General features: G+C 48.2%; 1 protein-coding gene across 2 annotated transcripts in view; it reads left to right on the forward strand.

The window, feature by feature from the left end:
- Positions 1 to 15,119, forward strand: part of PAK1 (p21 (RAC1) activated kinase 1) — an 805,686-nt gene that overhangs the window by 563,405 nt on the left and 227,162 nt on the right. Inside the window, exons 14-15 of one of the 2 annotated variants that reach the window (XM_083821757.1) lie at positions 12,211 to 12,407; positions 13,882 to 14,019. The exons of the other annotated variant lie outside the window; for it this stretch is intronic. Coding sequence (XP_083677883.1) covers positions 12,211 to 12,407; positions 13,882 to 14,019 — 335 coding nt within the window. The remainder of the gene's footprint in view (positions 1 to 12,210; positions 12,408 to 13,881; positions 14,020 to 15,119) is intronic. 2 annotated transcript variants of the gene reach the window in all.

Consider the following 15,119-nt stretch of genomic DNA (forward strand, 5'->3'; position numbering starts at 1 on the left):
AGCACCATGGTGGGGACCCCGTACTGGATGGCGCCTGAAGTGGTGACACGAAAAGCCTACGGGCCCAAAGTGGACATCTGGTCACTGGGGATAATGGCCATCGAGATGATCGAAGGAGAACCCCCCTACCTCAATGAAAACCCCCTGAGAGTAAGCGAGTGCCTTTTTTTTGCCCTCAGGCCTTCGCTGAGCCTGCTGGTTAACCTGGGCTCTGGAGGAGGCAGGTGAACCTCCGCTGTGGTTTCATCACATGCAGCTACACGTCTCCTTAGATGCTGTAGTGAGAAGATTGTGGTCATTTAAGTTAGAAGCCATGACTGGTTCTGGGTGGCAGAGGGCACAGGCTGTTCCTGTTGCAGACCTTCAGGTAGGGTCTGAGTTAATGATGTGGTGCATCCATAATTCCCCCCTTTCTGGAGAGGCCGATAGGGGCACCTTCTGGCCCCAGAGTGCCCGGCTTCTTAAATCCTTGTGAGTGGGGAAGAGAGCTGTCCTTGAATTCAAAGAATACCACATTACTCTTTTATAAACAGGGCTTTTTCTTGCTGGTGCATTGTTCCTCTTTGCATGCTCCCAGTAAAGCTCCAGGTTTAACAAGCCTTTAGTCAGGCTTTGCCCCTGCTGGTGTCTTTCCCTTCGTATTCTTTAATGAAAGGGGAAATTCTATCAGTTTGTAGGAATGCGGCTGTTCTTGGTGTAAGCCAGTTTTATGGCTTTTTTTCTAAGCTAAACAGGACGAAGGGATCTAGAACAATTCTGTTTAACTTGTTTCCACCTCTTTTACTGGAGATGATTTTGGGAGAGAAGCGCAGCAGTGAAGAAATGCGAAAGGAAAAAGTTGGTATGGAGTTAAATGAGGATGGCTAAGCAACGGGGTGCTTTGCTCTCATTTAACTTAACTTGTTGCAGTTCCCAGGCTATCAGACCTCTACCTTGAGATGTGATGAGCAGTGAGCTCAGAAGGCCTCTGCCAGATGTCTGTTTCCTTTTAAAAGGCATCTAGCGATTTTCTTTTAATAGTAAAATTTTGCAGTGGATGAATTCTGAATTTCCTGATTCTTAGAGAATTCTTCATTCCCAAGCAGCAGCAAAACGACTCCACTTGTTTCTGTAGGGTGTTAAGTGCTGCTTGAGAACCTACTGGCCATCTTTTGTAAAGGACCAACTGCATCTTTAGAGTATTGACTTTTTAGGCCTTGTGCATTTGGGCAAAGTATCGAGAGAAGAAAGCCTCCTGTTTCTTCAGGGGTACCTTCCCATGAGGATATAGTTATTGCAGGAGTCGAGCACTGGCAGAGCTGTGCCAGCCAACTTCCCTCTGTAAACACAGTCTGGACTGCTGGTTTTGTCCTCTTAATCCCTTGAGAGGGCTGCAGGATCCAAACCCAGATTACGAGGGTAAAGCAATAAAGGATTGGATCCCATCCACATAAAAATAGGGCTGGCAGCTCCTCTCTTTGCTGAAACTTAAGCATTTCTTCGTCACCCTGATAAGGGTTTGTTTTGGTTTTGTTTTTCCCCATTGAACTGTGGGGAGGGAGAGGAAAAATGGGTGCCTCTGTAATCTGCAGCTGGAGTCTGACCTTCGTAACCTCCTGTTTCTTTGGTGCTTGCTTTGCTTTAGGCCCTGTATCTCATTGCTACTAACGGGACTCCGGAACTGCAGAATCCAGAAAAGCTTTCACCCATATTCCGAGACTTCCTAAATCGCTGTCTTGAAATGGACGTGGAAAAAAGAGGTTCTGCAAAAGAGCTGCTCCAGGTAAGTGCTGGGGAACAGGACGGAATTAAGCATTCTAGAGTGAGAATAGGCACGCGGAGAAATGTCATTTGGGGTCTTAAATACTGCATCATCTGAAGTCACAAGCACAGCAGAGATAATTTACCATGAAGAAACGAGCAAAAAAAACCAAAACCAACCAACCAAAAAACCCCAAATCCCTAACGAAGCGTTAACAGAGTACTTTCCTTTTTGTGCTGTACTTGCTACTGGCAGCAGCTGTGCAGCGTGTTCTGTAACCAACCTCAAATAATTGCCGTGCCCCGAGCCTGCCAACTGCTGAGCCCCTTAATTCCCGTGGCTTCTTCACGCAGCTCACCCTAACATCTGGCTGTGGTGTTGCGGTCTGGCCGTGCTTGTTCCCGTTTGGATAACAGGAGGGCTTCCAGCTATCGAATGCTCTGGTTGTCTCCCTTCTGGGGGAGAGTTCCCAAAGCTTTCTGCAAGGGGCACGTCTTGCATTAACTGCAGCAGTTTGGCGTTAACACATTTTGCCAGATACAGCTCTTCCTGCAGAGGTGATGGAACCAAGCTTGTGAGAAATCCTCAGTTATTTCACTGAAAACCTGGTGTCTTTGTCTGGACTCGTGGTGAAAGTGAAGGACGAAGCTGCCAGGCTTTTTACCAACACAGATGAGGAGTGTTCATGTGTTTCCTTTTGTCAGACCTCCCACGGGGGTGGAAAATGTGCTTCATCCCTTTGTAAAATAAATCTGTGATGATGGGGCCCTCAGATGTCGACTGTGAGACAGTTGTCTCTTTTTTGGTGTTCCTTTCTTTCCTTTAGTTTGTCTACTGGGTTCAGCTTTGGGAGTGCTGCTGCCTTTCTGAGACACTAATGAAGCATTAATCACCGGCAGAAAGAATGGCAGTAGATGAAAGCTGACTTTTTCTCCTGGACTTGCCAGCTCCAGAGTATCAGACAGCAGCAGGGTTGTGTTCCTTGGGGCAGGAGAACATTGGGACTGCAGCATTTCTGCCTGCCTTTACCTTTTAGCCTCGGATTTTTCCACCTCTGAAGTGTGTTCAGATTGGGTGGTTGATCCCTTCTGGTGCTCAGAAGTCCTGGGGGACTTAATTATTTTGGGTTTTCAGAACAGCTTGTGGGCTTCATGCCTCCACTCGTCTGATTAGCTGTTTTGTGTCAGTCTCTGTCCCCAACCTAGACTTTCTCTGCGAGGCTGGAGTATTGCAAGCTTTCCACTTAACCCTGAACACAGGGAAAACTCCTTCCTCTGTTCCAGATGTTATGTTTTAAGCCTTGCCCCCGAAACAAACACCACATGTGCTGCAAGAAGCACTTTGTGACACCACCTACTGCTTGTTGCATGCTCGATAATCAATATTGTTTAACAGAACAGAGCACCTGGTATAGGAGATGGCCTGACTGGTCCTGTTGTGAATTCCCTGCTGTGCTCCTCAGTCCCAGCTGTTCTGAAAATTTCTAATAGCTTTAGAAGGCCAAGGCATTGTTTTCAGCAGATCTGTGGTGACAGGAAAGGAAGAATGGAGAGATGATTGCTGCAGGAAGCCCTGTGCAATGTTTTGGAACTGCACAGGTTGCTTTTACTTACACCTCCCTTCCACAAAGAATTTCACTGTAGATTTTGCATGAATTTATTTCCTGGGAGAACTTGCTTAGTCTTGAGAGTGTATAAACATTGGAGAAATTAGGATGTGTTGGGTGCAAAGATCTTTATCAGTTCAGGTGAGGCCCAAAAGTCACGGTGAACTTTCTTGCTCATCGTGCCTTTTTTGTTTCGCCTGCTTGGAGGTTGTTGGAGTTCATACAGGTCTAGGTCCTGATATTTTGTGTAAACACCAGGCTTTTGGGACATGTTCTGAGAAATGTAACCTTTTTTTTTCCTTTTTCCTCTTCCTAGCACCAGTTCCTGAAAATTGCAAAGCCTCTTTCTAGTCTCACTCCTCTGATTCTTGCTGCTAAAGAAGCAGCAAAGAACAACCATTAAAGCGGGGGAGCCAGCACAGCCGTCGTGTCAAGCCTTTTAGATGTTCCCTACAGAAACTGAATTACCTGTCCCTGTCCCCTCCCGCTCCTCCTTCACAGGGGTGTTCTTAAAACTTTGATCTGCCTTGAAGGGTAGCAGATGTATCGTTTGCTGAATGTGGGAGGGCACGCAACAGGTACGCTGCTGATCTTGCGTAGTGAACTGTCTTTCCATCCTCCTTGATGGGCACGGTAGGGGAAGGGTATATTTTATGGCTGGGAAGATCTTCTGAGAACATCTGAACCTGACCTACCCGTAGCAAAGCCAGTTTGTTTTCGTATTTCTTACTGTGTTTATTTTTAAAGATAATGTGGAGCCTTTAGACCATGTTTATCTTAATAAAGTAAATCTTCTGCTGGCTGGACTCCTCCTGCTTTTGCCAAGCTGCTCTTCCAGCACTGAGGCTGCTCTCTGCTTTGGATGACTTGAGGAGGGAAGGAAGCAGGCAGCAGCAATCGGAACAGCTAAAACAACTGGAAGGGGAACGAGGGCAGGACCATGCAGCCCTCCCGCAGCACCGCTGGATGCTTCGGGGGAGCAAGGAGAAAGCCTGTGTGTGCTTCTTGCAGCTGTTGGACAAGTCGTGATCTTTTTGCCAAATTGTGTGAATCAAGGTCCTTCCCCGCACACTTTCGTTTCAACTCAAGTAATTAAACAGCTTTCAAATAGTTCTGATATTCTAGAAAAATCACAGGAAAAATCAACTGGGATTTCTTTTAGGGTTATTTTATTAGTGCTGTCAGGCTTCGTGGAGACCTGCCCTGTAAGAGAAAGCAAACAGAACAATTGCTCTTAGGAAGATAAGATCTGCCTGCAAGATGATGGTGAAAACTCTTGCTTCTTAGACCAAGGCCAACAGAAAACAAACTGATCATGGACAGTGTTTCCTTGGAAGCATAGGGGCATTCATTTTATTTTTTTTTTGAAATGAGCGAGTGAACTGATATCTTTATGCTACTGACTCCTTTGGTTGGTAATGATATGTAAAACAACAGCGATCCTGGAACTACTAGAGAGATCGGGTGTAAACACTGGCGTTATGTTGAACTGTATCCTGATTTTTAATAAAAGGACTGCTGCATTTCTTAACTCGGGGCTGAGGGAGGGTTGGAGAATTCACTGTCACCAGACAGCTCTGTCGGATGGGATGGGTTTTCGTGTTATCGTCACTGGGTGCTTACAAGCGATGCATTAAGTGATACAAGCTTCTGTAGTCCTGTGGGATAGCGAGTGGCTCTGAAGAGGAGTAACTGCACACAGAGGGAACGGATAAAAGATCTTGCTTTCTCTGTACGTATCGCTTTGGTCATTTCCAGGGTGAGTTTAATCCAGTTCTCCTCTCCCCAAAGCACTTGTGTTGCACAGAAACTCATTCCTGCTTCTTGCTGACACCTGCTGCTGGATCAGTCCTTTCCTCCCTGCCCTGGGCATGTGATTGAAACATATACATATATTTGTCTTTTTTGGTGTCTTCTCCCATCCTTCAGGCTACAGGGTGGCCACTGTTTGACGTGAGGCTGTAATGTCTGAAGCCCATTGCCAAATCTGCTGCCTTCCTCCCCTTGTGTACATTCTTCATCTTCATGTAATACGGAGAGTTTCCCCTCGCAAGATGAATTCCTTGGGCAGAGCAGCAAAGCTGCCAGCCCTGGGGGGAACCTGATCTCTTGATGAGCTCCTCTGCTTGGGGCTGGGGTGGAGATCGGGAAAGGGAAGGCCACTGCCCTCGGATAATTCTCTTTGGTGAGGAGTTTGGTTTTATTTTCTATGCAAGTCTCAAAATGCCATGTGTGCGGTGGAAGGAATGATGGGCTAGAGCTCACTAGGTCTAAAATCTAATGTGGCTCTGGTTTTACCGACCCACCAATTGACTTTTTTGGACAGCACAGGATTAAACCTGATCCATGAATTTATTGAATGTTGCTGACTTCCCTTCGCCTTCCCTTCCCACTCCATCCTTGGCACCCCTTTGAGATGGGAGTGGTAATGCAGATGTGCCCTACCTGCGAGCAAATCCGTGAGCTTATTTTTCTGCAGGAGGAAAAATGGTAAAAAGGGTGACTTGTATTTAAGTTACTCTGCTGGATTCTCTGTTGCCTATTGGAAAGGAATCTGCAGGAGTGACTGTTTCTCCCCATTCTTAAGCCTGTGATGTGCTTCTGTCTCATTGACTTCAGCTGTGAATTGGTCCTTACTGGTTTGGTAAGGACTGAGAGCTGTGCTCTGGGAAGCTGTAAGACAGCGGCTGTAGACATGTCATCTTCTCCTGTTTTTATTTTACCAACCTGTGATGAGAAAGTTGACTTGCTACTGTGTGCCTAGCCCCAGTTCCAAGTTAACAGATGCATCGTGTTTTCATGGTCTCAGAAATCTTGAATAAAAAGATAAATAAAAGAATGTAGTTAGTTTAGGAGAATGAGATACATTTTTTTTGTCCAGAGATGGATCCTTTTCTCTACTCTTAGGTTCATCTGGGCATCGCTCAGCTCCAGCACTGGTGGCAGCTTTTGCATAGCCTCTTACAGCACTTTCTGGTCACTAGAGAGAGCTGTTAGCACAAGTGTCTGACTTAATAATTCTTATTTTTTTTTCTGAGAACATCCTTACTGCTGGGATTTGAACGCAACTTCCAAGAGAAGAGAACTGATTTGGTAGCATTTTAAAATATATTTTAATATACCTACAGTATGAACTAATTTTACTGAGTCTGAACCATTTTTAATCGCAGCCCTTAATTATTTATTTGATTATTAGATTCTCTCTTCTATATTAGAATATGAAATATTCAGTTGTTTGACTATCCACCCTGAAAACCTGCTTCCTTTTTAAGGGATCCTCAGCAACCCTATCAGGTTAGGTGCCGAAATGGCACAATGTGCTACAGCTCCCAGAGCTCCTGGTGGAGGTGGAAGGTAAAACCCATCTCTTTTTTTTCCAAAGCACTGAAGATTGTCGTATTTAAGAAGCAGCTGGTGCATTTCAAGCTTCCTATATTTAAAGAGCTGATATTGAGCTGGATTACTGCAGCCCTAGGTTTTCTTTAAACAAATGATTGATTTAAGTTCAGTGGGGCCAAGAGTTTGGGTGAGAGGGGCTGGCTGAGCTGAGATCGCTTCTGAGCTGAGATCTCCGTTAGTATCCGAACGTGTCTGTCTCAAGGTATCACCGGTTGGTATCACCAGATGATATTTACCATGCAAGGATGGGGTGAAATGGCCTGTAGGCTGCTGCAACTTCAAGTTTGCTGAGCTCAGCTGGCAGTGAAAGGTCCAGCCCAAAGTCCAAGAAGAATGGTACGTATCTGAACGCCTTTCTTAATTATGAGCTTACAGATTCCCCAGCATCTTTCATATGGAAGCTGTCAAAGGTGAAGGCTGAGTCTGTTTGTCTCCCTAGCATAAAATACGGAGACTTTTCAGTGGCTTATTTTGATAGTAATAGAGAACATGTGGATGTATTTTGGGGTTGTAAACACACTGGATTGAGCGTACAGATAATGTCCTAGGGCGAATCTCATGGTTTGCTGCTAATGACAGCTCTCAGCATCAAGGCTGGGGTCTTGGAGAAGCAGGGAGCTGCCGGTGGTGGCAGAACAGCGATGCCGGCAGGGGCTGGACGGAAACTTGCAGCCGAAATGGATGCCCCCAGGAAAGGGGTGGGAGGGCAACAGAGGATGGTGTTGGTCTGAGGAAGAGGATGGTTGCAGGTGTAGGTGGAAGCAAAAGGTAAAAGCTCAGTTTCCCAACTGCTGAGGAAATTTGGAGGGTGCTGGAGCAGCCTGCGGTGGATTGAGGCATCCTGTTTGGGAGCAGGAAGGAGCGGGGGGCTCCTGTGCAATGAAGGGGTGCTCAGAGTGAGGACTGAGCCTGATGTCTTTGAGCAACAACCCGTGCTAAGTGAGCTGGAGCTAATCTGACCTGCTGCCAGATGTCTGTGTGTCTTGTCCTGCTGGGAAATAACAAGGGCATTTGCCGTTTTAAAATCAGCTGGAAAACGTGTTTCTCTTTCTTTGTACTGCCTTGGTGTAACTCTCCGGTAGTGCCCGGTTTGTTAGGGTCAGCTCAGCCATTTAGAAAGCAAAGCTGAAACCTTAAATAAAACCAGAATGAATGACCTGCTTCTCCTCCCCTTTGTTTCAATGACGCTTGCAGAAATGAATGGGGGGGTGCTTGAAGGAGTTGTGTTTCTCTGATCTGTTTTAATTAGATCTTACTTGATAGAGCAAAGTGACTTTACACTGAAAGCTGATGCAGAAAGTGTGATTTCTACTGCTTATTTTCACCTGTTTGGAAGTCATTAATGCTCTGAGAAACACCAGTGTGGAAGCAGGATGTAGAGCCCAGCTTGAGGAGGAAGAGGAGGAGGCAGGTGGTGAAATGGACCCTCCTGGTTGCCTGTTGTCTCCCCAGGCAGAGCTTGGTGTCTGCGGCTCCAGGTGCAGAGGAGGAAACGGGGGAGGATTTGGGATCGGTCCCTAAAGCTGCCCTCCCCAGCATCACTTTTACATGTGGGGTCAGTAGGGTGAGGCTGATGACAAGAGCAGGAGTTTATCACCTACATAATTGTGCAAGTGCCTCGTCCCAGCTTGGATTAAGGAATATTAAGGGGAGGACACGTGTGCCCCCACAAGCCCCCTGCTGTAGGATTTTATCCGCTTGTGGCTGTAGGGCAGAGCTGGGTGCTGGAAGTCCAAGAAACCAAGCCTAACGTGAAGAGGACTTTCCCAGCTCAGCCTCCTGGCGCTGGGAGCCCTGCCGAGCTCTCACAAGCCATTTGGGTGCTGAGCCCCACGTCGGAGGGGGAGCTGGAAGAAAAGGGAATGTCTGGAAGTAGGAGTGAGCCAACTAGATGGTGGTGGCACTGCTGCGATGTGCATCCCATGTCCATGTCCTTGTCCCACGAGAGCCCGGCAGCCAAACTGTGTCATCCTGCATCCTGCTGCTCCCCTCGTGAAACTTCACAAAGCCGGGCACCAGGCAGACCGGAGGGCCTGGTAACGTACCCCAAAAGTGCCTGAAAAAGTGGTAACGGGGCTGGTGGCTCTGCCAGTATTTCCCTCAACACCATTACTTGAGTGTTTTTATTTTATTTTATTTTATTTTATTTTATTTTATTTTATTTTATTTTTAGTCCCATGGCAAAGGAGAGGAGCTTCTGCAGAGGTCCTGGTTGAAACCTCGTGGCTGCAAAATGCTTCCCAACCCCAGTCCTCTCATCCCACTGCTGCCTTTTTTTTCCACCTGCACGGGAGGGAAATGTACCTGTGGTTATCTCAGAAGGGTGTCCCAAGGCTAAATATGCACTGGGACACACAAAACCTGCCCTGGATCTTTAAACTTTTACTTTTTCATACCTAAATTTAGCGTTTTCACTGGTGGGAACAGTTCTGCAGGGTCTTATTATTTGGGAGCGAAGTGGGGGGAATGAGCAGGAGCAGAGGCAATACGCTGGTAGGTACAAGAGAGGAAGAGAGGTTTATTATCGCAAGCATCAGGGAAAACTGCTGCACTTTATATAAGTGATGTTTTTCCTGCATCCCTGATTTTTATTGCCCAGAAGGGTCCCAAGTTTTGGTCCCGAGGCTCATCTTTTGGGAGAATTTAGAGCTTGAACTCCGTGAGCTTGCCGGGCTTAACCTGGCTGCTCCCCTCCAATTCCTGGGGCTGTGCTGCCCTCAAACAGATCAAAGATCTCCTGAAGATGGGTACTTCAGCTGTGACCGCTTTAGCCTTTTGAATGGGTCTGGTTTGGTTTTGTTGATGGAGTTTTCTTTTGTTAACCAGAGATTCTAAGCCTTGGAGATGGGGAGAAAAAATGGGTTGAGGCAGGATTGCATGGGGCAGCCTTTCTCTCTGTCAAGCCAAATGGCCTGGGGGGGAGCCAGCCCCAGAAAAGGGGCCCCTCAGTCCCCCCAGCCCTCCTCCTTGTCCACATGAGGGCATCTTCCAGGCCTCTCCCAACGCAGCCACCTTTGGCCTCGCACGGGCCACTCCATCACAGAGCCTTGCTGAGGTCACAGTGGCCACCGCTGTCACGCCTTTGCCCCGGGCCCTATAAAAGAGGCCCCCTGCCGCTGGCCCGCCACTTGCTCAGCGACTCGGTCCTCTGAGAGCCAGCGTAAGCGGCAGGAGGAAGGCCAGAGAAAGGAGCAAGGCGAGCGGCAGCCCTCCTCGGTGTGAGGACCGCGAAGCGATCTGAGGAAGCACCGAGAAGATGGCAGCTAATGGGAGAAAGATGTCTCATGGGCAGAGGGACAGCACCTGCGGCACAAAAGACATCAGTGCCTGGGGGAAGTCTGCTGCCCGGCCCAGAGACGATTATTGGAGATATCACTGGCACCGCAGCGATGCGGGGAACAGGCCGGCCCCTCAGACATCCAGCAGCAGGGGGCCTGGGCCTAACCAGAGGTGCAGTGGTGGTGTGGAGCGAAGACGGGAGCGTGATGCGGAGAGCCGTGGGGAGCAGAGGCGTGCCCATCGGCCAGATCGCAGCGAGGGACCCAGCCGTGGCCGTAAAAGAGATGGCGGCGTGAAACCCACGAATGAATATCAAGTGGAGAGTGGCATGGGACCAGGCAATGGAACTGGGCGACCCCCTCGTTCGGCACCCTGGCCGGAGAACACAGCTGATGGGAGGCATCCCGTGTGGGCAGTCCCAGGCAAGGACTGGCTTGTCCTCCTGCCTGACACCGTGGAGCCCATGGAGGTGGATCCACAAGAAGAGGCGGAGGAACCCATGGAAGTGGATCCACCTCGGCCACATCAGACCTGGGACTACCCCGGCAGCTCTCTGCTGCGTGCCATGAGAGAACACCGGTAGCTACGCAGCAGGGCCCGGCGAGCTCCCTACTCCTCGTCGCGCAGGCTCCATCCCAGGCATTAGCTTGGAGCCACCAAACACCTGGCAATAAAGAACTCTTGCTGATATTCAGGGCTTGTGTGCGTGTTTCTTTCCCACCCGCCAGCCCTTGTGCGAGAGGTGTCAGCCCCTCTGCACAGAGCCTCGAGGAAGAGCACAAGAGAGGACCCAGCTCCCTTCGGGCTGCTGCGCTGGGCTGACAGGAGGAGTCCCCAGGGGCCACCATGCGCCTTTAACATTTGTGAAAATAAACTGAGGGGTGAAAATAGTAGTGTGGAAGCGATTAGAGGTGGCTAATTTCTTATATTAGGAGTGAGTTTCTATACCTGAGTAATTGGTAACGACAGACACGGAGAAGGCTGAGGTACTCAGCAACTTCTTTGCCTCCGTCTGCACTGGTAGATGGGCTTCCCAAGTCTTTCATTTCCCTGAACCTGTAGGTGGAGGCTGGGGGAGCAAAGTCCCACCCACGGTAAGTGAAGAGCAGGTTCGAGACCACCTGCTGAATGTAAACAGGTCCAGGTCTATGGGACCTGGTGACATGAATCCCAGGGTCCTGAGGGAACTGGCTGATGGGGTTGCCAAGCCGCTCTCCATCACAGTTGAAAAGTCCTGGCAGTCAGGTGATGTCACTGGTGAGTGGAAAAATGGAAACGTCATGCCCTTACTCTTCAACAATTAAAACAAAGAATTGAACAAAGAGTGCTACTCTTCACCAATTAAAACAATTAGGAGACGTTTCTTCTCAGAAAGAGCGGTCAGGCATTGGGACGCGTTGCCCAGGGAGGTGGTGGAGTCCCTGTCCCTGGGGGTGTTCAAGGCAAGGTTGGACGTGGTGCTTGGGGACGTGGTTTCGTGGGTGACATTGTTTGTAGGGGGATGGTTGGACCAGGTGATCTTGGAGGGCTTTTCCAACCTTAATTTTCCTATGATTCTATTATTCTGTGATCTTTTGGAAAGTCAAATGCAAATAAGACAGGGCCAAGCAATTTCCACAGGAAGGCTCTCCAGCTTTCTGTCTTCTCAAAGAAAATAATAAGTACCAAATTAGGTACTTAAATTTATTCTGAACACAGTATTTGCTCTAGAAAGCAAATCGTGTTTGAGAGATGGTACATCTTCTGGGGAAATACTATCTCTGGGACTGAAAATACGACCAGATAATGCTGGTGGGTGTGGGTGGAGGGAGGACAGACTGGGCATTGGTTTCTGTTTTCACAGACCCAGGAACAGGCTTGAGAGCATGTGTTACACAGTGTATTACAGCTGCCAAATGCTGCACTGCCACGTTTCACAGCATCCATGTACAGCTCTTTACTGATCACCATCACATCACATCGACAAGTGAGCAGCTCTGTGATGTTGATGGCCTCAGCGAGTCAGATTTAGAAGCTTACTCCTGAACACCTTGTTAACCACAAAACCAGGGCCTCCTTTGCAGCAGCAATGTAGCAGGCAGTGCAACAGGCTAGCTTGTACCACAGCATTGGCATCAGTACGTGTTGTTTTTGGAGAAACCTGCTGATTTCTAACTTTTTCTTCCCTCCTTCTTTGCTTTTCCAGCTGACTTTGGCTTCTGTGCCCAGATCACTCCCGAACAGAGCAAGCGCAGCACCATGGTGGGGACCCCGTACTGGATGGCGCCTGAAGTGGTGACACGAAAAGCCTACGGGCCCAAAGTGGACATCTGGTCACTGGGGATAATGGTCATCGAGATGATCGAAGGAGAACCCCCCTACCTCAATGAAAACCCCCTGAGAGTAAGCGAGTGCCTTTTTTTTGCCCTCAGGCCTTCGCTGAGCCTGCTGGTTAACCTGGGCTCTGGAGGAGGCAGGTGAACCTCCGCTGTGGTTTCATCACATGCAGCTACACGTCTCCTTAGATGCTGTAGTGAGAAGATTGTGGTCATTTAAGTTAGAAGCCATGACTGGTTCTGGGTGGCAGAGGGCACAGGCTGTTCCTGTTGCAGACCTTCAGGTAGGGTCTGAGTTAATGATGTGGTGCATCCATAATTCCCCCCTTTCTGGAGAGGCCGATAGGGGCACCTTCTGGCCCCAGAGTGCCCGGCTTCTTAAATCCTTGTGAGTGGGGAAGAGAGCTGTCCTTGAATTCAAAGAATACCACATTACTCTTTTATAAACAGGGCTTTTTCTTGCTGGTGCATTGTTCCTCTTTGCATGCTCCCAGTAAAGCTCCAGGTTTAACAAGCCTTTAGTCAGGCTTTGCCCCTGCTGGTGTCTTTCCCTTCGTATTCTTTAATGAAAGGGGAAATTCTATCAGTTTGTAGGAATGCGGCTGTTCTTGGTGTAAGCCAGTTTTATGGCTTTTCTTCTAAGCTAAACAGGACGAAGGGATCTAGAACAATTCTGTTTAACTTGTTTCCACCTCTTTTACTGGAGATGATTTTGGGAGAGAAGCGCAGCAGTGAAGAAATGCGAAAGGAAAAAGTTGGTATGGAGTTAAATGAGGATGGCTAAGCAACGGGGTGCTTTGCTCTCATTTAACTTAACTTGTTGCAGTTCCCAGGCTATCAGACCTCTACCTTGAGATGTGATGAGCAGTGAGCTCAGAAGGCCTCTGCCAGATGTCTGTTTCCTTTTAAAAGGCATCTAGCGATTTTCTTTTAATAGTAAAATTTTGCAGTGGATGAATTCTGAATTTCCTGATTCTTAGAGAATTCTTCATTCCCAAGCAGCAGCAAAACGACTCCACTTGTTTCTGTAGGGTGTTAAGTGCTGCTTGAGAACCTACTGGCCATCTTTTGTAAAGGACCAACTGCATCTTTAGAGTATTGACTTTTTAGGCCTTGTGCATTTGGGCAAAGTATCGAGAGAAGAAAGCCTCCTGTTTCTTCAGGGGTACCTTCCCATGAGGATATAGTTATTGCAGGAGTCGAGCACTGGCAGAGCTGTGCCAGCCAACTTCCCTCTGTAAACACAGTCTGGACTGCTGGTTTTGTCCTCTTAATCCCTTGAGAGGGCTGCAGGATCCAAACCCAGATTACGAGGGTAAAGCAAAAAAGGATTGGATCCCATCCACATAAAAATAGGGCTGGCAGCTCTTCTCTTTGCTGAAACTTAAGCATTTATTAGTCACCGTGATAAGGGTTTGTTTTGGTTTTGTTTTTCCCCATTGAACTGTGGGGAGGGAGAGGAAAAATGGGTGCCTCTGTAATCTGCAGCTGGAGTCTGACCTTCGTAACCTCCTGTTTCTTTGGTGCTTGCTTTGCTTTAGGCCCTGTATCTCATTGCTACTAACGGGACTCCGGAACTGCAGAATCCAGAAAAGCTTTCACCCATATTCCGAGACTTCCTAAATCGCTGTCTTGAAATGGACGTGGAAAAAAGAGGTTCTGCAAAAGAGCTGCTCCAGGTAAGTGCCGGGGAACGGGACGGAATTCAGCATTCTAGAGTGAGAATAGGCATGTGGAGCAATGTCATTTGGGGTCTTAAATACCGCGTCATCTGAAGTCACAAGCACAGCAGAGATAATTTACCATGAAGAAACGAACAAAAAAAACCAAAACCAACCAACCAAAAAACCCCAAATCCCTAACGAAGCGTTAACAGAGTACTTTCCTTTTTGTGCTGTACTTGCTACTGGCAGCAGCTGTGCAGCGTGTTCTGTAACCAACCTCAAATAATTGCCGTGCCCCGAGCCTGCCAACTGCTGAGCCCCTTAATTCCCGTGGCTTCTTCACGCAGCTCACCCTAACATCTGGCTGTGGTGTTGCGGTCTGGCCGTGCTTGTTCCCGTTTGGATAACAGGAGGGCTTCCAGCTATCGAATGCTCTGGTTGTCTCCCTTCTGGGGGAGAGTTCCCAAAGCTTTCTGGAAGGGGCACGTCTTGCATTAACTGCAGCAGTTTGGCGTTAACACATTTTGCCAGATACAGCTCTTCCTGCAGAGGTGATGGAACCAAGCTTGTGAGAAATCCTCAGTTATTTCACTGAAAACCTGGTGTCTTTGTCTGGACTCGTGGTGAAAGTGAAGGACGAAGCTGCCAGGCTTTTTACCAACACAGATGAGGAGTGTTCATGTGTTTCCTTTTGTCAGACCTCCCACGGGGGTGGAAAATGTGCTTCATCTCTTTGTAAAATAAATCGGTGATGATGGGGCCCTCAGATGTCGACTGTGAGACAGTTGTCTCTTTTTTGGTGTTCCTTTCTTTCCTTTAGTTTGTCTACTGGGTTCAGCTTTGGGAGTGCTGCTGCCTTTCTGAGACACTAATGAAGCATTAATCACCGGCAGAAAGAATGGCAGTAGATGAAAGCTGACTTTTTCTCCTGGACTTGCCAGCTCCAGAGTATCAGACAGCAGCAGGGTTGTGTTCCTTGGGGCAGGAGAACATTGGGACTGCAGCATTTCTGCCTGCCTTTACCTTTTAGCCTCGGATTTTTCCACCTCTGAAGTGTGTTCAGATTGGGTGGTTGATCCCTTCTGGTGCTCAGAAGTCCTGGGGGACTTAATTAT

Source organism: Anser anser, assembly GCF_964211835.1.
Source record: "Anser anser genome assembly, chromosome: 1".
NCBI classification, from domain to species: Eukaryota; Metazoa; Chordata; class Aves; order Anseriformes; family Anatidae; genus Anser; species Anser anser.